Source organism: Lithobates pipiens, unplaced genomic scaffold, assembly GCF_037356315.1.
Source record: "Lithobates pipiens isolate NorthernLeopardFrog02 unplaced genomic scaffold, aLitPip1_a1.2 Scaffold_13, whole genome shotgun sequence".
Lineage (NCBI taxonomy): Eukaryota > Metazoa > Chordata > Amphibia > Anura > Ranidae > Lithobates > Lithobates pipiens.
In genome coordinates this window covers 238,840,210-238,864,763 of record NW_027507718.1, presented here as the reverse complement: position 1 = coordinate 238,864,763, position 24,554 = coordinate 238,840,210, and the positions used below count along the sequence as shown (strand labels likewise).

Sequence of the window (24,554 nt, the reverse complement as noted above, 5' to 3'; positions counted from 1 at the left end):
TAGCTGCAGATTCATAGAATAAAAGCAGAACTAAGAGGAGACCTTGACATCTATGACTATTATCCTTGCCCTGCCAACAGGACAAGGATAATACAGTATAAAACAGTAACTATTGTATAACATTTCAACCTAAATCTCAAGTAACTATTATAAAAAGAGCTCATAACATTTATTTTTTACCCCATTACAAAAATATTGATGCAGGTTTGTACATTTTAGCGACTGGTTATATGTAGAGAAATACACCTTTCATGTTCCAAAACATGTGTTTTTATATTTGCAGTAAGTAGTCACACTCTAATCATACACATCCTGGCATGTCTAATAGAAGTAATCACAAGAAGAATGGCTCTTTACCATTTCAGAGTATGGACGAATGTTGAAGGAGAATACAGATGCTGCCAAGGCACACAGGAACTCAGGGCTGTTCCACATTGGAGCAAGGTCTGGAACATTGTGGTAGAGGTAACGGAAGAACTGCATCAGAGTAACTGGGTACTCTCGAAGCCACGAGCCCTCCTCCTCTGACTGCCATGGCTGTGTAAAAAGCAAAAGTCTTTGAATTAATGTAACATCAGCAATGCAACTTGAAATATTACTTGCTAGAGAGATTTGTGAAATTACAAGTATTGTAATAGTAGCTTGATATTAAATGATGACTGCAGATTACACAGTGATTAACTGCCACTGTCTGATAAAAGAGTGTCAGTAATAAAATAAAATGAATACTTCTCCCTATGGAAATTAAAGTATTTAACATCTTAAATTTGACAATTCAAGGAAAATGCATCATTTTACAATCATTTTTAGATATACGAAAAAATAAATCAGTTTAATGCATTGCACCCACGATCAAGTATATCGTGGGGCTCCTGCAACTGTCTGCCCATGCCTTTCTCTTTGAAAGCCAAAGGACATGTCATTGGACTATGACAGCTCTCAACAGTGCCCCTGCAGCCTGTTGAAACAACAAGTCCAAGTCAATCTCCTGCAGTGGCAGACTGTACTTGTACTTTATTCATTCACAGGACACATTTTGTGAATGAACAACGTAGCTGTGTTGGCAGAGCCCCACATAGGCTTGCTGCTTACAAAAAATGACAGCTGTTGCAGGGAGGAGAGCCTCTGCCAGCTGTCATAGGGAGGGGTGGATCGGGAGGGAGGGGTGGAGAGGGTTACGAGCTGGACTATGTTACATGTTCCACCCTAAATATGGATGGAACATGTAACAAGTTCCAAAGTGAACTTAGCCTTTAAGTGCATGGCAATCTGTGTAAAAAAAAAAGTGGGCATCACACAAAAGCACAACAGGAAAAAATTAAGTGAAAGATATACTGCCAGACGACTCGAATGTCCTAGACATTAACCAAGGTTCCTTTAAATGTAACTCTTGAAAATGTAAACACTTACAGAATTAAGCATTGTCCTGAGCATGGCCAGTAGCAGTAAGGCAGCTTCTGTGCAAACATTGTGGATGGAGGAGAACACATTCCCACTGGAAGCAGGAACTCCAAAGATGAAAGTCCAGATGGAATCCAAGTCAAACTAAGGAAAGAAAACATCAAATTACAATTACAGCACCAGCAGCAATGTAAAGCCTGGAATCTGCACCCCCCAAGGTTTGTCTCGTGCCAGAGCCGAAATCTACTTCTGTGCCTTGATTCTGACCTGCCTACTTTCACTGCAGTAAGTGACAGAAATAAATAATCTCTCTTTATAAAGGACTTTCTTTATAAAGGACTGATGTGGCAGCTGGGAAGAGAACTTCAACCTAAAATAATCAAACCACAGAAGGTGGGTTTTTGGAGCGGTGTGCTGGCAGGATGCTAAAGAAAAGTTCTGCTAGCAGCATCTTTGGAGCAGCGTGTATACCGCTCCTGCCCAATGAAATCAATGGGGCAGCGCGGCTATACTGCCAGCAAATCGCTGCTGCAGCAGCACTTTGGAGGTGGTTTTAACTCTTTTTCAGCTGCCAGCGGGGGTTAAAAGCGCTCTGCTAGCAGCCGAACACAGGGGTGCTTTACCGCTGATGTCAACCCCGCCTCAGTGTGAAAGGGCCCTAAATGTTATGGTTACATTTTTTTTTTTAAAGACTCTTTCTTTATTTTTACCGCGTGATACGACGAGCAAGTCTGCTAATTTAACCTTCCTTTAAAAGGCCAAGCTGTCCAGGCAAAGTAGCAGATACCATTTACCACTGTCAGGGATGCTAACAATGGTTTATCACAAAAAAAATATGTTTGCTGTAACTGCTTAAAGTTGTACTAAAATCAAACCTTTTTTTCCCCCATTTTGGGTAGCGCAAGGAAGATTTATAATCCCTTTCTGTTTTTGCCAGTGGGAAGATTTCCCTTCACTTCCTTCCCATAGCCACAGCAGAAAGTGGGACCAAATGCCTCCAAAGTGAGGGAATCTCTTATTGCCACCAGAACCAGCGTCCCCATTGGAAAATTTCCCCTCTATTCCTGTTTTAGAGACCCAAAAGTAGTGATTTCTTTCACTTTCACTCTCAGTAATAATGGTAAAAGGACAAAAAAAAAAAAAAAAGAAGAAGAAGAGGTAAATCTAATGGCACAGATGGCAATACAAATGTGTCAGGTGCTGTAATCCCTCTCCACTTTAACAAAAACTATTAGTTATACTTTAAAACATTTTAGATGGAGTTTAGCTTTAATTTGTTAGTTAGGTCCATCTAACTTAACTACGCTCTCCACAAATTGACAAAGCCGTTGTCCAACAGTGGTTTTGTTGCTTCTCCATAGAGTGTAGCAATCTTAAAGCGGAACTTGGGTAATTTTTCCATCTTTCCATCTATTAAATCCACGGACCTTGCTGTTTTAACTTTTGATAGTAAAACATTTTTTTCTGCCAGTAAATAACTTATACAGCCCACTTCCCGTTTCTTGTCTGGTAAAAAGCCTAGGCTTATGACATCATGCACAGCTTTCACAAACTCGTGAGAGTTTGCCAGGAAGGGAGGGGGATGAGTCATAAGAGGGCCAATGAGAGCTGCAGTGCTACAGAGCTGGAAGTGTGCCGCTGTGCAAATCCAAGAATTAAAAAGCAGCAGCTTCAGCTTCCCACAGTAAAATGGTTGCAGCCAGACTCAGTGGAGGGAGATTTCTGCAGCATATTTGGCAAGTACAGAATCACAATATATATATAAAATAATAAGCAAAGTGGTTGGAGGGAAGCTTCAGAATGGCAAAGATGTTTTTATTACAAATTAGGTGAGCAGACATCAGTTCCTCTTTAAGACAGGAAGTTTGTTACTGGCAGGATCACTAGGTAAAAATAAAAGCTTGAAAAAACAAAACAAAAAAAAACAGTCTTTACATTTAAGGATTAACAAGTTGCAGTATAGTATATTTTTGCTTTTGGATTTAGATATAATTTAATTATGAGGTGTTTTGTGGAGTTTGCTGCTTTTTAGCTTTGTCTGTACAAAACCCCTGGAGTCTTAAGCAGCCCATAGAAGACGCAAGTTTCTTTACTTTCACCACAGGTGGAAGGAAAGAAAAACGCTCGATTCCTCCATCAACACAGTCAATGTTGAAGAGGGAATCTCTCCTGCAACGCTATTATATGTTCTATCAGCAGGGGGCGAGAGGAGTCTTCCCAGTCAGCAGAACACACAGATTACTGCTAGCAGCTATAGCCGCTGGCAGTAAACATAAAAACTGACAGACTGGTTGTGCCCAAGTTATTCAACAGATTTACTAGGGTATAATCAATTTGCCCATACATGGATCCAACCCCGGCTGATCCCTGCTGAACCAGCTGAATTTTGATCCATGTATGGTCAGCTTTAGGAGAAAGATTGACTATGACTATACTAGGCAGATACATTATTTTTTTTTTTCATAAAAAATTACATGACCAATTTATTATGCTTATTGAGAAGCTCTGCACAACCTTTCAATCTGAAAAATATATTAGGTCAAGTGAAAAGATTTCTAATAAGAATAACTTGAAATCTATGTATTTAAAGCTGAAGTCTAACTAGGTTACACAATATTTTGTACATTATAGTAAATAAAGCATATCTAATAGAACAAGAGGAGCCAGGTAAAACTAAAAAGAACTAAGAGACACTCAAGAATCACTTGCATTGTTAATATAATTATATAGAAATGTTGGTTTCAGAAGATCATTAAAAGAAAACTTGTCCTGCCTTGAAAAATGTTTCAGCTACATTATTTGTGGACATTATCGGAGCAGAAATAAAAATGTTGTGTTTCTGAAAAGGGAAATGATGAAAGTATTTAAATTAAAAGAAATGGTGCAGGTAGTTTTAGTTGTCCTATGTTTCTTTTAGTATATATTTTCTATCTTCTGATCTATTAATGTGGCATACGCCACAATGCTGCCCTGTCCACTTTATAAACTGATATGTAAAGTATGATAGAGATGTGCACTGTTCATCGATTAATGGAGAAGGCATAGTAGATATGCAACTTCTGGAAAGTTTATGCGTTGTTTCTTTGTATTTTTTCTCTATGTTTATTTAGTGTCCCGTGTGTGTTCCTCTTAAAAATATATGTTGATCGACATTATGGATCTGTATTTGGTCTAAACTTTAAACTAATTGAAGGAAAAAGTTTTTGAGAGAGCTCTATATTAATTATACCAGATTAATTGTCTAATCTAAAGAGAGTGACAAAACACATACATGCCTCACTGGTTAATTCCTACCTGGCAACCCCGGTTACTTCGGTTGCTGGTGACAGGTGCACTGACCTGCAAGTTCTCAGGCAGTTCAGTGACCGGTTGCTGAAGGAACAGAGCCATGAGCAGAAAGTAAAGGGCAGGTACATTAGTGTGCTTGGGAAGAAGTGACTGAAGGACCGGGAAGCCAGGAAAATGACATGCATCACGGTTAATCTCCCTGAGCGTTGATCTGCCGCCAGCACTCCTTCCAACATTGAAACCTGCAAAGTCAAACAGGAGAGTCTGTTGCAGACTGCAAATACAATAACGCAAAACTAACATTGCTTGACTGTTATAGGAACAACAATATGCATGAACAGGTGAGAAAAGGATACAAGTTGCCTGCAGAATAAAACACAGCATACAAAAGTAAAACATATTTGAGAGAGAGAGTTTGAGAGAGTGAATGAGAGTGAGATAAGGAAGGATAAAAAGAGTGCGAGAGAACGTACGAGAGAGAGAGCGAGAGAAAGAGAGCGAGAGAAAGAGAGCGAGAGAAAGAGAGCGAGAGAGAGAGCGAGAGAAAGAGAGCGAGGGAAAGAGAGCGAGGGAAAGAGAGCGAGAGAAAGAGCAAGAGAGAGCGAGGGAAAGAGCAAGAGAGAGCGAGGGAAAGAGCAAGAGAGAGCGAGGGAAAGAGCAAGAGAGAGCGAGGGAAAGAGCAAGAGAGAGCGAGGGAAAGAGCAAGAGAGAGCGAGGGAAAGAGCAAGAGAGAGCGAGGGAAAGAGCAAGAGAGAGCGAGGGAAAGAGCAAGAGAGAGCGAGGGAAAGAGCAAGAGAGAGCGAGAGAAAGAGCAAGAGAGAGCGAGAGAAAGAGCAAGAGAGAGCGAGAGAAAGAGCAAGAGAGAGCGAGGGAAAGAGCAAGAGAGAGCGAGGGAAAGAGCAAGAGAGAGCGAGGGAAAGAGCAAGAGAGAGCGAGGGAAAGAGCAAGAGAGAGCGAGGGAAAGAGCAAGAGAGCGAGAGAAAGAGCAAGAGAGAGCGAGAGAAAGAGCAAGAGAGAGCGAGAGAAAGAGCAAGAGAGAGCGAGGGAAAGAGCAAGAGAGAGCGAGAGTGTGAGAGCGAGAGAAAGAGCAAGAGAGAGCGAGAGCGAGAGCGAAAGAGAGAGAGAAAGAGAGAGAGAGAGAGCGAGCGAATGAGAGAGAGCGAATGAGAGAGAGAGAGCAAATGAGAGAGAGCGAGCGAAAGAGAGCGAGCATGTTTTTTTTTTGGGAGGCAGAAAGGAGAGAGAAAGAAGAAAATAAAAATGAAATGTGATAAAACCTGGTCTTCACATATTTCTATGTTCAAACATAAGCAGTGTTAATTCAGAATTGGGGATTTTTTCTTCTTATTATTGTTTTTGGTGTACAGGCATTTTTCCTTCATACCAGCTGTAACATATTACAAGAAAAGACTTTACCTAGCACAGTGCCGATTTTATTGGTCAATACAGAGTCTGTTTGGTCCAACCATCCTCCTCCACTAATTCCTTCCTTGAATTTGATAAGGATCGACTGATTGCTCAAAAGAACCACCAAAATCCTCATGGCTGCTGTCACTGTGGTGGAGTGCAGATGTTCCTCCATAAACATGATTACCCAATCAAAGCCGAGAGTCTTCACAAGTTCTTCACAAGCTCTTTATAGAAAGAGAAAGCAAAAGAAACGTACGAAATGAAAAAATGGACCTTGACAAAAGATTTTTCCTTCCATTTGTAAATCACATGTCCTAGAGACAATAAGGCTGATTTACAAAAGATTTGCAAATGTTCACACAACAAAACAAGTTCATTTCAATTATCCAGTTATGTGCAGATGAAATAAGTAAACTGGGATTTTCTTTTTACATAATTGGACAATAAAGTGAATTTTCACACAATTTGTATGTGGTCATTGAACTTCTTTAGTAATCAGCCTCAATGTTAACTGAGCTAAATATGTAGACAATCTGCTTAAAGTGGATGTAAACCCAATGTCATCCTTTCTAAACTACTGCCATAGGGGTTATCTAGAAGGATATACATGCCTCCTGCATGTATCTTCACCTGTCTCCCCTCTGTCTGCTATGAGACCCGAAAAACTGCATATTCTGTGGGTGGGTCTGTTGTCTGGAGCTCAGTGGGTGGAGTCGTGATGTCAGTAGACTCCCCGCCCACCTCTACACTCCCCTTGTCAATATGCATACTCTCCTGTGTATTTCTTACACTGAACTTCTGCTATCATCTCTAACATCCAGTGAAAAGACAGGAAAGCAACCACATGACTTCAGCATGCCCAGTTATGCTGAGGTGGGGAACATCCAATTCTGGCAGAGCAGCAGAAAAAAGGAGTGGGAGGGAATTAAAAAATAACGCATGTCTCTTAGGCTAGTGCACGAGATATTTAAATCACCTGTCACTCACAGCAAGGGGGAGTATTTGACACTAGTTTAATGAACACCACAAGTCTAAAACTGCTATATCTCACAGTAACCAATCAAAATTTATTTAGAACTGGACTGTCCCAAGTAAACCTGAAAAGCTTGGTAAAATGCAAGGAAATCTTCACTATTCATAAACACTCACTGCAGATTCACGGTGGTCTTCTCCTTTGTGGTGTAAAGCAGCTTAAGCAACATATCCAATAGTCTGTTTCTCAGAAGAATGAGATTAGCAGAGACAAGTCCTCCAAAGTCATCTTCAGATCCTTATAAAAAAAAAAATATATATGAATGTTAAATATGCAATTTTAGATTAATTTTGGAATTATGCATGGGTGGCTCCTAAAAGCCATAATGATAAAGATGGCAATTAAACAAGTAATTTAATTAGCTGAATGTTAACTTAAATGACTAAAACAATCAAACAAATGTAAATAAAAAAAAAAAAACTTCTAGCATAATGACAAGCTGAACAGAACTAATTGAAGTTGGGGATTTGAGACACATGGAAGTATGGGTTTTACCTTTTCTATCAAACCAAAAATTTACAGTTTAGGGTACCTGGTTCTTACAAATCAATGTAGTTGCCATATGACCTCTCTTAAGACTGTAGAGTATAACTACGACTTATCATGAAATGGGCTACAATAGGATTTCTAACAAGAATAGTGCCACTTCAATTGCAGGTAACGGTTGCCACCATCCCTAATACTGAATATTTGAACCAAAGATAAATTCTAATGGGGCATTATTGGCAACCAAAGGATACACAAAAATTAAGAATAAACTTTTTTTTAAAAGATACAAAAGTCAACAAATTATTTTTCTTTAGGTACTATATTCCCTGATGAAGAACTTATTATAGTTACTGTTTAAAACACGTTGGATGTTGCCAGTTGATGGGCTCACTGTGGAATGACAACTTTTACAGCAGATTATAACTAGGTGTACTACACAGAGTGCAAGATATTCGATCTAGATACTTTTATGGACATGTTGTATATCCCGTTTAAGATATTCTTTTATTATGCTATAGCTGTGTGGTAAAAGCTTTTATCATGTGCAAAGATGTTGACTTTTGTATCTCCTAGAAAAAAAAATGTATTCTTAATATTTGTGTATCTTTTGGTTGGCAATAATGTCAAATTAGAAGGTCTTTTTGGTTAAAACAATAGGATTTCTAAAGACTTGGTCTGCCATAAGTCCACCGCAGAAGAATTTATAAAAAAAATTTACATTTAGCACTGGTGACACTATGATTCAAAGAACAGTGTGAGGGCATGCAGTACAATCCTCAAACTAATAAACAAAGACTCTGGTTGACATAGAAGCACCTGCAAATATCCTCTGCCCTTGATTAGAGCCATGAGAAAATGACCAGGACAGAATGATTGCAGGAAATCAATGATTAGTGTAAGCTTGGAGGATTGAGTATAATGGTACAGTATTGTTGTGCTGCTTCTTGCTGGAGTAACTAGCACTTACTAAAGGAATAATGAAATCCAAGTTTATCAGAAAATCCCACAGCTGAAAGTCAAAGTGTCAGTCTGTGAGAGTATGACTTCATATGGAGAAATACTTCTATGGAAGGAAATCTTAAACAGGAGTTTGACAATTTAAAATATAGACTGCATTCTGCTATATGGATTCTGTAGAGGGCATAAAAATAAAAAATAATTGCCAATTCTGTAAAATAGATGATTTGCCAAGAACAGGGGGAAATGAACAGGATAAAAATAGTCCCCCAACTTTTTCTACTAGGTACAGTATGGAATGTAAGGATACTGATGGTATAATACAAACTAGTATTAGTCATTGCATGGTTGAATATTTATGATGTCCTAGGTGGAGGTTTACCCGGCATATCCATTAGTCAAGTAATCCACAAGTACAGCATCCATCTAATGTGTACATGGACTTTCTGGCTACCCATGATATCAATACTCCTAATTTAGATTTTTTACGGAATTGATGGAGTATTCTTAAATGTATAGGGGGAGATATTATAAAAAACCCTTTTTAGATGTAAAGCATTTTAGATTTTTTTTTTATTATAGTAATTCTATCCTACATATAAAATGAAAAAAAAAAAATATGTTAATTACTCTGTAGCCATGTGGACAATCAAGGGGTGCCTGGAATGTTCAAATACTGTATTAAAATAAAAATATTGTGTTACTTTGTATAACACCTTTGATGTGTTGATAAATGAAGGACTTTTATATGACTGTAGGATCTGGTTGTTGAACCAACATATAAAAATACATTAACCACTTCCCACCCGGCCAATGCATATATACGGCCGGGTGGGAGCCGTCTACTCCTGATAGGACGTTCAGGAACGTCCTTCAGGAGTAGCGGGATCGCGCGCGCGCGTGCCCGCGTCACCCGGACACGGCACATCTCAGATCGGCAGGAGGGCTCTGTGATTGGCCCTCCTGATCACATGACGGCCGTGTCCAATCACGGCCGTCATGTGATGTAAACAAACAGCCGGTTGCTAGGCAATCGGCTCTCCTCTCCTCACACGGAAGTCACCGCTGAGGAGAGGAGAGCAGAATGCTGCAGCCGGCTGATGATCAGTGAGTATGGGCTGCTTTTTACAGCTTTTTACTAACTGATCATCAGTGTAGTGTAAACACACAACACACCACACAGTACAAACACAGTCCCCACATATGTCCCCAAAACACACATGTCCCCAAAACATACATGTCCCCAAATAATAAAAACACATGTCCCTAATAATAAAAACATGTCCCCCACATATGTCCCACTAAAATCACATGTCCCAATGATTATCTGCACACATATGTACGTGATCACCTGCACACATATGTACATGATCATTTGCGTACATATGTCCGTGATCACACAAACCAATTATTATACACTTAACGGAATTTTTTTTACCAAAAACATGTAGCAGAATACATTTTGGCTTAAATTTATGACAAAATTTGATTTTATTGGATTTCTTTTCAAATAGAAAAAAGAAAATATTGTTTTTTTTCCAAATTTCCGCTTTTTTTGCGCTTATATCGCAAAAAAAAAAAAACGGAGTCGTGAATAAATAACACCAAAATAAAGCTCTATTTGTGCGAACAAAATGATAATTTCATTTGGGTACAGTGTAGCATGACCGCGCAATTGTCACTGAAAGCGCTAGAGCGCTGAAAGCTGAAAATTGGGCTGGGAAGGAAGGGGGTGAAAGTGCCCTGTATTGTAGTGGTTAAACACAATGCATAATGGAGAAATCATAACAATTAGGCACTTCTATTTACAGCATACTGTACAGTTCACTTGCAGTGCAGAAATAACCAACATTTTTTTAAAGAGATAAAATAATATGACCTAGTACAATTAAAATCAATTTTTTTTTCTTGTTTGTCTAGTACAGTTATAGGATGTATTATATTTGGTCAATGAGCGAGTACAATGCAATAGTGTAAGAAGAGGCTATGTTGTGCTTTTCATTATTATGGATATTATGAACTTAATACAAATCAGTGAAGCACTTACCTGGCTCAAGCTTCTCCTCATTATTTATTTCCATAACAACAAACTTCTCACAAACAGCAAATGTAGGTAGTGTTGAGGAGATGAACTGGCCAAACCTTAACACAAAAGCCAAAACATAGAATACATTAATGTTGTACATCAACGATTTGATTAGTGTTCACAAACTGAAAGTCAATCATGATATTATTATTTTCATTTTCTAGGCATCATCAATAGAATACCTGAGCAGGTCATTGCTGTTGGGGAAGCCTTGGAGCAGGTAACTCAGTACGTTACTGATGGCAGATATGCTGGGTTGGGATAGAGACATGTCTCGAAGAGTCAGCAATAATTTAGGTATCAACTGGAACTCTCTCATGAGCTTTGCATTCTTTGAAGCCTCGCTGAAACGAGATATATGGCAAATATAAAAATCCTGAATAATATCTACAGGTACAGCATAATTTTCTAGCTTTACACCATTTTCTAGCTCTGGTTTACAGCTTTTTTTTTATAATTTAGAGGAATTCTGTGTTGCATGGTATTGCCATGTGTTAGCTTACTGTATTCGTATTCGATGTGTATTCGCCAACATCGCTCGAGTCAAGTTTTCGATTATCAAAAGTAAGCAGCTGCACTTTTTGTAGCTGCTGACTTTTATATGAGTGGAACTCTGCTTTAAACTGATATAAACAAAATGCTTTTAAAGGTATATTGAAGAGATCAGAACAGAACAAATAAGAGAAACTTGGTGCATATGGTACAGTGGAAAATGTATATCATATTAACACCTTGTATTTTCCCGCTTCAGTCCTACCTGGATTCGGTGAGAAGCTCAATAAAATGCTCAAACAGGGAAAGATGAAGCTCGTATGGTGCATGGAGCCAGACCTAAGAAATGAAAACATGTCACAAAACACACACAAAAAAAAATGCAGTGTTGGATTTTCATGCAGATACTTACAAAATAAATACAAATCATACACCTCAGTGAACCTGTATTATAAATGGTACATGACCACAAGTGGTCTTACAAAGCGATTTCCATGCACTCAGAAAGTAAATTGCAACGATCACATTATTAAGGTCACCAAGTTGTAATTACCAATTGGTGTAAAAAAAAAAAAACGACTGTAATGGGTATTTATTAGTAAAATATCACAGTGTATAATTTATTATAAATGCCGGATCAGAATTTCCAGACTAAGAAATGGTTAATTGAAGTCTGTTCCAATTGGTCAGATTTTTCACTACTTTCTGTACTGGCAACAGAAAGAACAACTTTGCTTTATGTCTTGTTTACTTCTGCTGCCAGCTGTATTTTCACAACCATTTGTTACCGAGCTTTGGCTTGTTCCCAAACTACGGTTCCACTTTATCCCAACTTGCAACCATTTGTTACTAACATTTGGCTTGTTTCTTGACAACTCTGCTTGATTCTTACCTGTTCCATCTGCCACCAGACCCCAGCTTGCTCCTGGTGGAGCAATCCTGAGGACCGCAACCTGGTACTAACATGCAGTGAAACCAATCTCCACCATCAGACGCTCTGGTGAAGACCGGTTAGTGCTTAGAACCCACCCCTGTGTGATCTCGCATCATTCACCAGGGTGATTTGCTCGTGTACTTGGCCTACTGGTTGGTGTGACCCTCTCTATTGCTATAGCTACTGGTCTCCGAGCCTAATACATAACACTATTAAACTTTTTTTTAAAACAAATGTTTTTCTTTGTGCCATGATGCCAGCTTTCATCCAATTAAAGAGTACAGTCTCTTGCTAGCCACCTACCTCAAAGTCACATAATAAATCTTGAAAGGCAGTTGAGTTGGGGATAATAGAAGTCTCATGACCACTGTCCACTGTTCCCACCAAGGAAAAGGTGAGATGTAAAATGTGGCTGTTGAGAAGACCTCTTTTTTTCTTCAGCAACATTGCTAGAAGCTACCATGACAAAACAGAAAAATAAACCTAAGCATGGATTTTATTATAGATATATACACACACACACACACCTTTTTTTTTTACATGTTTTTATTGTAGATATATATATCCTTTATATTGTAAAGCACTACACAAACTGTTGGCACCATATAAATCCTATATGATATATTACACGTACTAGGTACATTTATGCAATTTGGATTACATTTTACAGCAGAGATAAATATGCAGCTCATTCCATCAGTTTCCTCATATATCACTGACTTACCAACAGATATATCAGACTGGCCTTCACACCACTTCCTCAAATTCAATCTAGCCCAAACGGCGCTCATTATATTTCTTATTTCACATGCCTCCCCCCCTGACTTCTCCGTCAAGATCAATGGTACAACTATCAGTCCATCCCCTCATGCCAGGGTGCTAGGGGTAACCCTGAATTGTCCTTTCAGGCCCTCATCCAATCATTGTCCACAAACACCACAAAGCTACTAATTCACTCGCTGGTTATCTCTCACCTCAACTACTGCAACTACCTCTTCAGTAGATTACCTTTACATAGGCTATTCCCCCTTCAGTCCATCACGAATGCTGCTGCCAGACTCATCCACCTTACCAACCGTTCAGTGCCTACTACCCCTCTCTGCCAATCCCTCCACTGGCTTCCGCTGAAAAAATAAAATTCAAAGTACTAAAAACAACTTACAAAGCCATACACTACTCTGCCCCAAAACATCAACCAAGCTGATCTCTCCGGTCCTCCCAAGACCTCCTCCTCTCTAGCTCCCTTGTTACCGCCTCCCATGCTCTCCCCCGGGACTTCTCCTGAGCTTCTCCCATCCTATGGAACTCCCTACCCCAAACTGTCCCACTAGCTTTGAATCTATCCAGCTTTAGAAGAACTCTGTAAATGCTACTATTTAAAAGAAGCCTATCCCGCTTCTAACTAACTGTTTTTACTTTCGCCATCAGCTCATCCCCCACAGTTATTACCTTTTGTACCACTAGACCCTCCCTCTTAGATTGTAAGCTCTAATGTGCAGAGCCCTCTGATTCTTCTTGTATCAAATTTTATTGTAACTGTACTGTCTGCCTTCATTTTGTAAAGCGCTGCACAAACTGCTGGTGCTATATAAATCCTGTATAATAATGATGACCTTTGAATAAAAATAAATTTGCCTTAACTACACCCTCTTCATATAAAGAATTTATGATCCATAATAATATAACTAGACTACAGTGTTAGGACTTTTGTGTGAGGAATTGCTTTGAATAGGTAAAAAGTAAAATCGGGTAGAGATGCATGAGCTTGGATGAACAAAGTGACAAAAACATTATTTGTGCAAGTTTACTTTTAAAAAGTAAACCTAAAACCAAAAAAGGATGGACATTATATAGCAGGGTAGAACTATATCAAATACTGATGTAAATATATGAATGTAAAAAAAATAAATAAATAAATAAAAATTCTATCCACATCATCAACAAGGCTTCTATCTATCTGTCTGTATATGTTTATATTAATCCAAGCATGCACAACCCCAATAAATGAAAGTAATAAAAATAAAACCAAATAAAATAAAAATTCTATCCACATCGACAAGGCTTCTATCAGGGTGTATATATTTATATTAATCCAAGCATGCACTACCCCAATATAATGGCATTAGTCACGAAAAATTGAATTTCGATATTTATCATGCACCACGGTAGTGGGTACGGGGAAAATAATTGGGAGTATGAAGAGAAAAGGTTATTAAGTAGATACAGTACATAATGTCAGGTAAATTTTGAATTTGCATAGGAACCTGATGTTTGATAAAATATAAGCTACAGCTAAGCTCCTATGAGCAAACAGAAATAATTAAAGTTTTGTAGAAAATTAAAAAAGGGATGCCTTTGTGTTAAAAACATTTCATAACATTAATCTATTGGCGGAACTCAAATTAGTAGGGGGTGTGCGTGCGCATGTATCACTGACAATTTACTAATAGGATAAGTCATAGTGCAGCAATATAAACATATCAAACCTCTTTTTCTTTTTTTTTCTTTTTTTTTTTTGCGAATAGTAAAAATTACGTCTATAATTTGCCTTTTTTTGACAAGAGGTTATAGTTTATTTCAGTACATAATGAGAACAGCTTTTATTAAAAGTGCAATTTTGTTTATGCTACCTAACGTCACCAAGCAAATATCTATGTGACATATTGAGTGAACCCAATTAACCTTAATAGGAATAACCTTGAAAACACTCATATCGTCCTAGTGACACTTTCAGCTGCAGTTTGTTAAATGAAAATTTCCATCCTATGAGCACAGACAGCAAATCACAAAGCTTGTCAAAATGTATGATGAATGTGTGCTGCCTTGAGCATAAAACTACCTGATGTAAGATGCAAATCTTGCATTTCTTAATGAATATTTATTCACCTTACTAAGCCATTTATCTAGCTGAATCATATCTAGTCATCTACCTCTTGGTAAGGGAGGAGCATTTGAATATTGCACTCCATGTAAAATGATGGTAATAGACTATAGCCAGAGTTATTTTATTATATCTGTAAGACAAATGAATCTGTACTAATCTATCAAAAAAAATAAAAAATATCACATTTCTGTGTCATTCCTAAACGTCCATTTAAAATTTCTGACAGATGTGTGTTATTGACCTTGTAGATGAGAACTTAGATCACATATTACTATTAACGTTACTGCTTTTGCTTTGTAAGATGTTCACCAAAGAATACATTATATGAAGATAAGAGAGAATTGACATCCGAAAACATGGAACTGAGAGGAGGGCAAAGCTATCTTATCAGAGGTGAACAATCGCTATCCAGAAAGGTTTTCAAGCTGTCCTATTAAATCTCCACCCCAGTAATGGGTGATCAGCTGTCCTAGTGTGTAGTCAGGAGAACATCATCTGATCTGGATGATCTAGTCAGGCTAGATGTCAGATATCGCATGTTCATGGGTAACAGTACTATTTTTGCAGCATAACTAGCCAGAACTGCATAGAGAAACATTATTAATAGTTTATGAAAAAGAATACAAATTATATTGTTAATAGGCTGCATCATATACCATAAGACAAAATGCAAAGCGCTACTCTGCGGTCAGACCTTCACTTATCCTCTTAAGCATTATTTATCCCAGAGATTCTCAAATGTATCCCTTTTCCAGGAGACTTATTAGGTACTGCCAAACTTTCGTGAACAAGTATGCCACTTCTCTTGCTTCCAGGTATTATTTACCAAGTGGCCAGTTGTCTCTTGGAGTAGACTTTCAAAGCTGTCAGGTAGATGTGTTCTCAAACGTGTGTAAGGTCCAAGTAGTGATTTGGAGCCCACACATGGCCCGCTTTTTTATTGCTCCATATGCCAAACAGAGCAGTGGGCAAGTGAAGCAAAGGTAAATATAGGCTGCTGGTGGGGTCCTCATCAAGGGAACTTGTTGCTTTGCCCTGCATAGACAAAGCACAGGTTCCCTTTAAAATAAGTAAAGTGAATTAATTCAGTTTGCCAAATGTACTTGACAGCAACAAGCACCCTTTACGTGGGCAAGATTAGTGGAAATGAATGCAGAGCCACATTTAGATAACATGCATCCCTAGACAACCCTGAATAATTAAGCCCTTTAAAGGAGTTACCTTTCAGATGGTACAGACCACCAAACAAGAGAAAGGAGAAATGGTTTTATTTTCCCTAACTATAAAAAAGTCTTTCAACTTTCAAAGTCCCCAAAATATCCCATGCACTCCCTCCTTTTCCTCATACAGTGCTTGTGCTAAATATAGCTAAACATATCCAGAGGTGGGACTGAACAGGGAAACACAAGGAAAAGGTTATCACTGGCCCACAAGTACAGTCTTTAAATAATAGTGGTATCATTAGTGGCCCTGGAAGACTTGAGGTGTGACAAAACACGTAGGACGGAGCCTGTAATGTCACTGCTTAACTGAAAGTCTGCGGGAAGCCATTTTGTTTACCAGCCGGAGTGTTTACAAGCGCTATAGCAACTTTTAAATGTGATTATATATACACTATGAAAAATAAAGGCTTTGTTTTACTGGTATATACAATGTGAAGCTTTCTGCTTTTATCCTCAATATGAAATACATGGATGGATAAGCAATTGAGGAGTTTCCATTAACACACCATTTGTAATGATTAGAGTACACCTAGTCTTGTGATGACTTCACTTGAGAAGATTCCTTGTGATTCTATTTGGTTGATGCACATTTTGACCTTTCTATAAGTAGAAGGTCATTGCTATCTGGTAAGCCTACATGGTGTTACCTGGTGGAGGATCTACCACTTCCACACCAGGCCTATTCTGGCACTCCTCTCCTACATGAAAACATAGTAAAACAAATTCTAGAAAATTACTCAGTATCCCCAAACATTATATATGTTTTTTAGCAGACAACCTAGGAAATAAAATGGCTGTCGTTGCAAAGTAAAGTTAGCCCATTTTTTCTCTATAATGTGAATGATGTTACGCCAAGTAAAAAGGTACCAAACATGTCACGCTTTAAGAAGAAAGCAAGCCTAAAAAAGAAAACGTAAAAAGCCATGACATTCTAAAATTGGTAAGCTGCAACAACAAAAATGTTTGCTTTTGGGTTTAACACTATTTTACATATAAGGGGGAAGCCAAAGAACCAACGTAGCACTGGAATGCTGATTACAAAAATGCCAGCGAAAGACTACAGATTAGTAAGAAATAATAGGTTTCAGTTATCAAAACATCCACAGCAACCACGCAGATTAAAACTTTAATTCCCAATGTAGTGTTAAATATCATTGAAGCAGCATAGTGGGGTCCTATTTGAGATCTATGAATATTCGATTTGTATGATTTGTGTTTTGTTTACATAAACATGTTAAGGTGCTTTATTTCAGTTTTTAACTTTTTTTTATTATGTCCCACCTGGTAACCTTTAATCCTTTCCATCTCTTTGCTGGCAAGTGGGTTGCTTTTTACCACGCACACAAGAGCCTTGACTGCTGCATAGAGGCCTTCAACATCAGATGCCATTGCTACTAGTCCAAGAATAGCAGCTGCTCCTCCAATGTATTGCAAGGTTGTAGCTACAGGTTTTGGAACAAACGTTCTCACTCCTAAAATACATAAAACATTTATATTATATATATATACACACACACACAAACAAACACACACACACTTTTAGAACGTACAAGTAATGCAGATTAAACACATGCTTTGATCTGAAGATTCTAAGCTACCAGTACCAATCCACTTAGTGGGTTAATCACTTCCATAACTGTCCCCAGAAATGAATAAGGCACGCTGCATGGTGGAAAACTGCATATGTGTTGTGAACATTTTTCTCGTATCAAGATGTCTGTCGAAGAGGCATTTGAAGAGATTCCTAAAACACCTAGTTTACTGATTCATAATGCAAACACATATTATGATCAAGCAGTATGCCTATTTTATTTAGTAAAGCAGGGGTCTCCACACTTTCTAAACAAAGGACCGGTTTATTGTCCTTCAGACTTTAGGAGGGACAGACTGTAGGAAGGACAGTCTGTGAAATGTGTCAACCATGCTCCCCTCTGTGCTGTCATGATGCTGTAACCTCAATGGTTCTTCATGTTGGATGTTTTTATAGCAATAAAGTAAATATTCCTTATCCTAGGAGTGCGGTCAATCATTTTGTCTCCTGCATCAGGGACAGACTATTCCAGCGGGAGCGGAAATTTTAATGGCAACATTGCTATATTTGGGACTAGGTGGAGGAATAGTGGTGGGCATCATAGGGACGAGTAGTGTCCCATTATTGGTGTCAGTGGAAGAAATGGTGCCCCACTGTTGGCCTCAGATGTCAGGATAGTAGAGCTGCACGATTAATTGTCAAGAATCCTTATCGCAATTTTTTTTTCCCGTTGTGATCTTGACAAAAGTGTTTCACGATTCTCTCTATGCAAAGAATTCTCTCTGCTCTTCTGAAGCCACAGCCCTCAAAAGAAAGGACAAGAAAATCCGGGCAGTCTGCCAAGAATCACAACATTCTTTAGCAGTGGAACTAAGTATAAACATTGTAATAATTTGTCAATGGAATAGACTTTGTGTGTAAATAAAGAAAGTTTAACCACTTAAACCTTTTTCTGAAATGTGTTGGTTTCAAGTTAAAAAAAAATTTTTTTGCTAGAAAATTACTTAGAACCCCCAAACATTATATATAATTTCCTTAGTAGAGACCCTAGGGAATAAAATGGTGGTTGTTGCAATATTTTATGTCACACTGTATTTGCGCAGCGGTCTTTCAAATGCAATTTGTTTGGAAAAAATTACTTTAATGAATTAAAAAAATAAAATAAACTGACCAGTAAAGTTAGCTCAGTTTTTATTGTATAATGTTGAAAGATTTTACGTCACAAAAATCGTGAGAGAATCGTGATCTTTTTATTTTGAGAAAAAAAAAATGTGATTCTCATTTTGCCCAGAATCGTGCAGCTCTGAAGGATAGTGTTTCATATTAGTGGGAGGAATAGTACCCCAAGGGCGTGGGTAAAGGAAAGCAAATGGCCACATCTGGCCCCCAGACCACAATTTGGAGACTACTGTAGTAAAATAATGTGAATGATTTGTATATTATGTGGGTATGTGATTTGTTTTCTGAAAACCTGTCATTTAGCTTCTGACTACAGAATGAAAAATGCAAGACAATTTAATGCACACATCTGGTCGCACAATTTGGAGGAAAGCTTTTCTATAGACCAGTAAAGGCTATTTTGGAAAAAAGAGAAATATGACCTATGGTAACTATTCAAGCCTAAACCAAAAAGTACTAAATGGTAGTACAGTAAATGCCTTAATTTTTCTTTCCCTCCACTTTTATATACACTACCCAGAACTGATAAGAAGACCACCATGTTAAGAACAGTAAGTTTACCTAGGTAACCAATGAGTGCTGCTCCTATGGTCCGAGCTGGTCCATTCAAGTGTCCAGCTGAATTGTGTAGCAGTTTCACTGGGGTGGCATTTTCATGAGATGATATTGCCAGCTATATATAACAAATCAAAAATAAGCTTATTGGTTTTATCCAAAACGTATAGATTTAATAAAATAGAATCATATTAAAGGTGACCAATAGCTATCATTAATGACCTCTCAGTCTGAAAGTACTAACTCCCTAGCCATCATGCCGTTTTAGTAAATTCACTCTGACATTCCTTTTCTGCAGGTATGTTCTGAGTTTCTAAATATATTGAAGCTAGCTAGGTAACTAGTGCTTTCAGAGAAGAAGACATAAGCAATGGTAAACCTTGGTTTTTATCCATGATTAGGTTTTTTCTAAGTCAGAAGATTCAAACCTTAAACAATATCAAATTTAAGAGTCCCCCACCTACTGGCATATGTCTTTATATGCATTATATTTTTTCCAAAAAATAAAAAATAATAATAATATAATAATCAGTAAGACAAGAGTCAGGGCTTTCTCTGTGTTGAAGTGGTACACAATCACATGTCATCTGTTTTACCTTGCCTGTTCTTTTCTAGAAAGTTAGCACATTATCAAAAAGGTGTCTTCTATTTCAGAAAAGTTTATTTTTGAGAGTTTAGTTGCAGATTATCCAAAAGTCAGTTAAGTGTACCAGTTATACTAGTTACATGTAAATCAAACAACTTGTGTGTTATGCAGATCATGTCAGTCCCTACGCAAAAAAATAAAAGTTAAATATACTACTACTACTTTAATTTTCTATATAACATTGTTCAAAGGTCAAGCCTAATGTTAAACCTAATCATAAAAAAATAAATAAAAAATAAATAAAAAAACACTGTACACACCTTAATACATTGTAAAAAATCTGTTGGAAAATGCCCATAAAAATTCTACAGACTGCTCAGAAATAGGTTTAAAAGGCAGCTTTAGAAACAATTAGCCAAAAACGGAAAGTAAACATTACATATCCTAATTCCAATCCCAAACGATATGTACACAATTTACCTGTTTTGCAATTGCTTTGCTATCCAATTTGTTATACACTTTTCTTATTCTTGCTACTGTTAAAGATGACACAGAAAGTGCATAGAGCCCAAAGGAAACTTTTTCTTCTGGTACCAGTGACACCAGAGATGGGGTACCCGATTCAGACTTGGAATCTTTACCTGTAAAATAAAGCCACCTTCACTCATCATCTGTCTTTTTTGTCAATGGTTAGAATAATCTAGTTTGTCAATTATTGACTTCTAATCTCAGTATTAGTATATGGCTATTCTTACATAAAAAACTTGACATTTTGTTCCTCTAGTTTTGATAAATTAATCGAATAGGAATTGCCCTGTTCTTTCTTCCTATTCTTTCTATATCCAGAAGCATGGTTTTATTTATTGTCGGTTTTGAACTGTATGAATAAAAAAAACATTCCTTTCTTGGTAATCCTGATTTTCTCCCAGACCCTCTTCTGAGACCAGTGGTTACACCCAAATATTACAGCGGCCACCCCAATCAAATCAGTCCCCGCATCTATTACCTTTTGTACCATCACCCCCTCCCTTTAGAATGTAAGCTCTATGAGCAGGGCCCTCCTGTCCCTTCTGTATTGAACTGTACTGTAATTGCTCTGTCTCCCTCTACATTGTAAAGCACTGCGCAAACTGTTGGCGCTATATAAATCGTGTATAATAAAATATAATATAATAATTACTGATATACATTTCTTAATCACTTCTATACTATTCCGGCATGCCTATCCTACATGTAAAAATCATAATTGTTTTTGCAAGAAAATTACTCAGAACCCCCAAACATTATATATGTTTTTTTTTTTTTTTTAAGCCGAGACCCAAGGGAATAAAATGGCAGCCATTGCAACTTTTTATGTCACAAGCTATTTAAAAAAATGTAACAATTTTTCAAACGCTTTTTTTGGGGAAAAAAACTGTTTAATGAATTAAAAAATAACAAATCAGTAAAGTTAACCTTTTTTTGTATAATGTGAAAGATGATGTTATGCTGAGCAAATCGATACCTAACATGTCATGCTTTAAAGTTGCGCACCCTTGTGGAATGATGCCAAACTTAGGTACTTAAAAAGCTCCATAGGCAACCTTAAAATTTTTTTTTACAGGTTACCAGTTTACAGTAACAGAGGAGGTCTAGTGCTAGAATAGTTGCTCTAGTTCTAATGCACGCAGTGATAACTCAGATTTGTGATTTGAATGCCTCCGAAGGTCATAGAGATGACTGGGACCATCTGGTCACCGAAAAGCTCTATGATCAACGTCCAGCAGCATTCGCACTGGCAAGCCCGGAGAAGCACCGGGGGGCGGGGTTGGGGTTGATTTACTAAATGTAAAGAGTGCAAAATCTGGTGCAGCTCTGCATAGAAACTAATCAGCTTCCAGGTTTGTTTGGTTTTTTGGTGTCAAAGCTTAATTAAACAAGCTGTCAGAAGTTAGAAGCTTAAGTTCTAAAATCTTAAGAATCTCAGGATTTTAAGGAGAGGGTTCGTGTTAATAGTTAACACAGTTTCTTTATGCATGATTGCATTTTAACCACTTTCAGACTGGACAATTTTGCTGGCCAAAGACCAGAACACTTTTTGCAATTCGGCACTGCGTAGCTTTACCTGACAATTGCGCGATCGTGTGACGTGGCTCCCAAACAAAATTTACGTCCTTTTTTCCCCACAAATAGAGCTTTCTTTTGGTGTTATTTGATCACCCCTGTGTTTTTTCAAAAAACGCATTACATTTTGCTATAAATATCCCCCAAAAATGTATATTAAAAAAATGGGTGTTAGCAGTAAAGCGATGCGCTTTCAACCCGTGCTAGTGGGCAAAAAAGGGTTAAAAGCGCCCGCAAAGCGCAGCTTTGAACCCTTTGCACTTCGCCAACCGTGCCCATTGTTTTCAAAGGTAGGGGCAGTGGAGGAGCAGTGTATTCACCGCTCCCACACCGCCAGAAAGATGCTGCTTGCTGGACTTTTTGTAATGACTTGCAAGCTCACTGCTCCAGTGTGAAAGCACTGGGGCTCGCATACTGGGTCTGCAGGGGAGGCGTTTTACAGATGCCATTTTTAGCCCAAAAGCGACTGAAAAACACCCCGGTGTGAAAGGGGTCTAACTCCGATAAAGATACCCAAATTCATACCCACAACTACCGCCCATGCACAAACAGTAGCGCAGACAGATTTCTGTCACAAATATAGATATGAATCAAGATGGCAGAATTGTTCCACCTACAAAGTACAAAAATCATCCCTACACCACGATTTGTAACATGATAATATTTTTTCATGGGGACAAATATACATAACTATACAATCATGTACTTCACAAAATATAAATACATGAGGACAATACATTTTTAATCAGAATTAACCAATATTTTCATTCAAACACTTACATGGAGAGCAAACTGCCTGAAAGCTTCCAACATAATTTGGTCCCAGTTCATATATAACGCCAACACTTGCAGCTGTCAAGACTTCCTCCAAAAAGTGAGTTGGTCCAAGGCGCCACACCAATGAAGAAAGCTGCCGTTGAGCTGGTGGTGTGCCAATGTAAGTATAGACTGTGCTAACCACTGGTGGATTGACTGAGCCAGATCCCCCTGGGGTGCTATGAACATAGTGTAGCTGTATTGATACAAATAAAAAACACATTTAAATGGTCTGATCAGATTACATTAAAAGCCATACAAAATTCAATATTCATCAGAAAAAGTAGAAGCAAAACATTTAGGACAGGCTTCATTTTTAATGACTTGTTTGTAGCAAATATAGACCAAACCAAATATCCCATTATTGTAGCAAATAGAACTTGGTATTCAAAAGTAGGGCTGCAACTAACGATTATTTTCATAATTGATTAGTTGGTCGATTATTGCTTTGATTAATAACCTTTAAAAAAAATGTGGTGTATAATTTAGTTAATATGTAAAGTTTAAAAAAAAAAAACGATTTATTCATAAATATCTCTATGCAGTGGCAAATATAAATAACCAACTATATGGTTAGGGAGCAAAATATCTAATTCACTCTGAGAATAACAGACAGAAGAGATATACTGTATATACTATTAGGAGGAGAGCTATACTGTATATACTATTAGGAGGAGAGCTATACTGTATATACTATTAGGAGAGCTATACTGTATATACTATTAGGAGAGCTATACTGTATATACTATTAGGAGAGCTATACCGTATATACTATTAGGAGGAGATATACTGTATATACCAGTGATTGCGAACCTTGGCACCCCAGATGTTTTGAAACTACATTTCCCATGATGTTCATGCACTCTGAAGTGTAGTTGAGCATCATGGAAAATGTAGTTCCAAAACATCTGGAGTGCCAAGGTTCACCATCACTGGTATATACTATTAGAGGAGATATACTGTATATACTATTAGAAGGAGAGATATACTGTATATACTATTAGCAGGAAAGATATACTGCATATACTATTAGGAGGAGAAATATACTGTATATACTATTAAAGGGAAGTGAATCTGGTAATCATCAGACTCAGAGATCCCTTTTTTGTTTAAAAAAAAAAAAGTCATTTTAAGAACGTTTGTTCGATTTTCTAATCGTTAGTGGGATCAAATTGATGTTCATTTTCAACCACAGTGACAGGAAAATTTGGAAATGGAAAACTTCTTGGTCAAAGGAATTTTCAAGACAGTGTAGTGTGTGTGTTTTTTTCGTTCAGAAATTACATTCATTTTAAAAACAGAATGTTAAAAACAAGTGAAAATGTCAAATATTTTTTTTCATTCAGCGAACGTACAAAGATTTTTCGTCTGAATATTCTCATCTGAAAATTGATCAGTGTGGCCAGCATAAGGCTCGGTACACACCTATGCAGTTTGCTTTTGATGCGTTTCTGCAGTGCGTTTTGATTTTTTCGCATGTGATTTTGCTGCGATTAGCTTTTTTTTTTGGTCAATTTGTTGTTGGGCAGATTAAAAAAATAAACACAAATTGCTGCAAAAATGCATTACATGCTTTTCTGCAGCTTC

The 24,554-nt window shown here is 37.7% G+C and overlaps 1 protein-coding gene across 4 annotated transcripts in view; it reads right to left on the bottom strand.

Annotated features, from left to right (window-relative positions):
- WDFY3 (WD repeat and FYVE domain containing 3) overlaps window positions 1-24,554 on the bottom strand; it is a 367,376-nt gene that overhangs the window by 107,933 nt on the left and 234,889 nt on the right. For 3 of the 4 annotated variants that reach the window (XM_077476410.1, XM_077476412.1, XM_077476413.1), the window contains 13 exons: window positions 22,932-23,163; window positions 20,529-20,689; window positions 19,469-19,580; window positions 17,479-17,669; window positions 12,394-12,546; window positions 11,422-11,495; window positions 10,847-11,008; window positions 10,626-10,720; window positions 7,249-7,369; window positions 6,106-6,323; window positions 4,696-4,931; window positions 1,411-1,545; window positions 358-537 (listed from right to left, as the gene is read on the bottom strand). In XM_077476410.1, the coding sequence (XP_077332536.1) occupies window positions 358-537; window positions 1,411-1,545; window positions 4,696-4,931; window positions 6,106-6,323; window positions 7,249-7,369; window positions 10,626-10,720; window positions 10,847-11,008; window positions 11,422-11,495; window positions 12,394-12,546; window positions 17,479-17,669; window positions 19,469-19,580; window positions 20,529-20,689; window positions 22,932-23,163 (2,070 nt within the window). The remainder of the gene's footprint in view (window positions 1-357; window positions 538-1,410; window positions 1,546-4,695; window positions 4,932-6,105; window positions 6,324-7,248; window positions 7,370-10,625; window positions 10,721-10,846; window positions 11,009-11,421; window positions 11,496-12,393; window positions 12,547-17,478; window positions 17,670-19,468; window positions 19,581-20,528; window positions 20,690-22,931; window positions 23,164-24,554) is intronic. The other variant, XM_077476411.1, reaches the window with a different exon arrangement.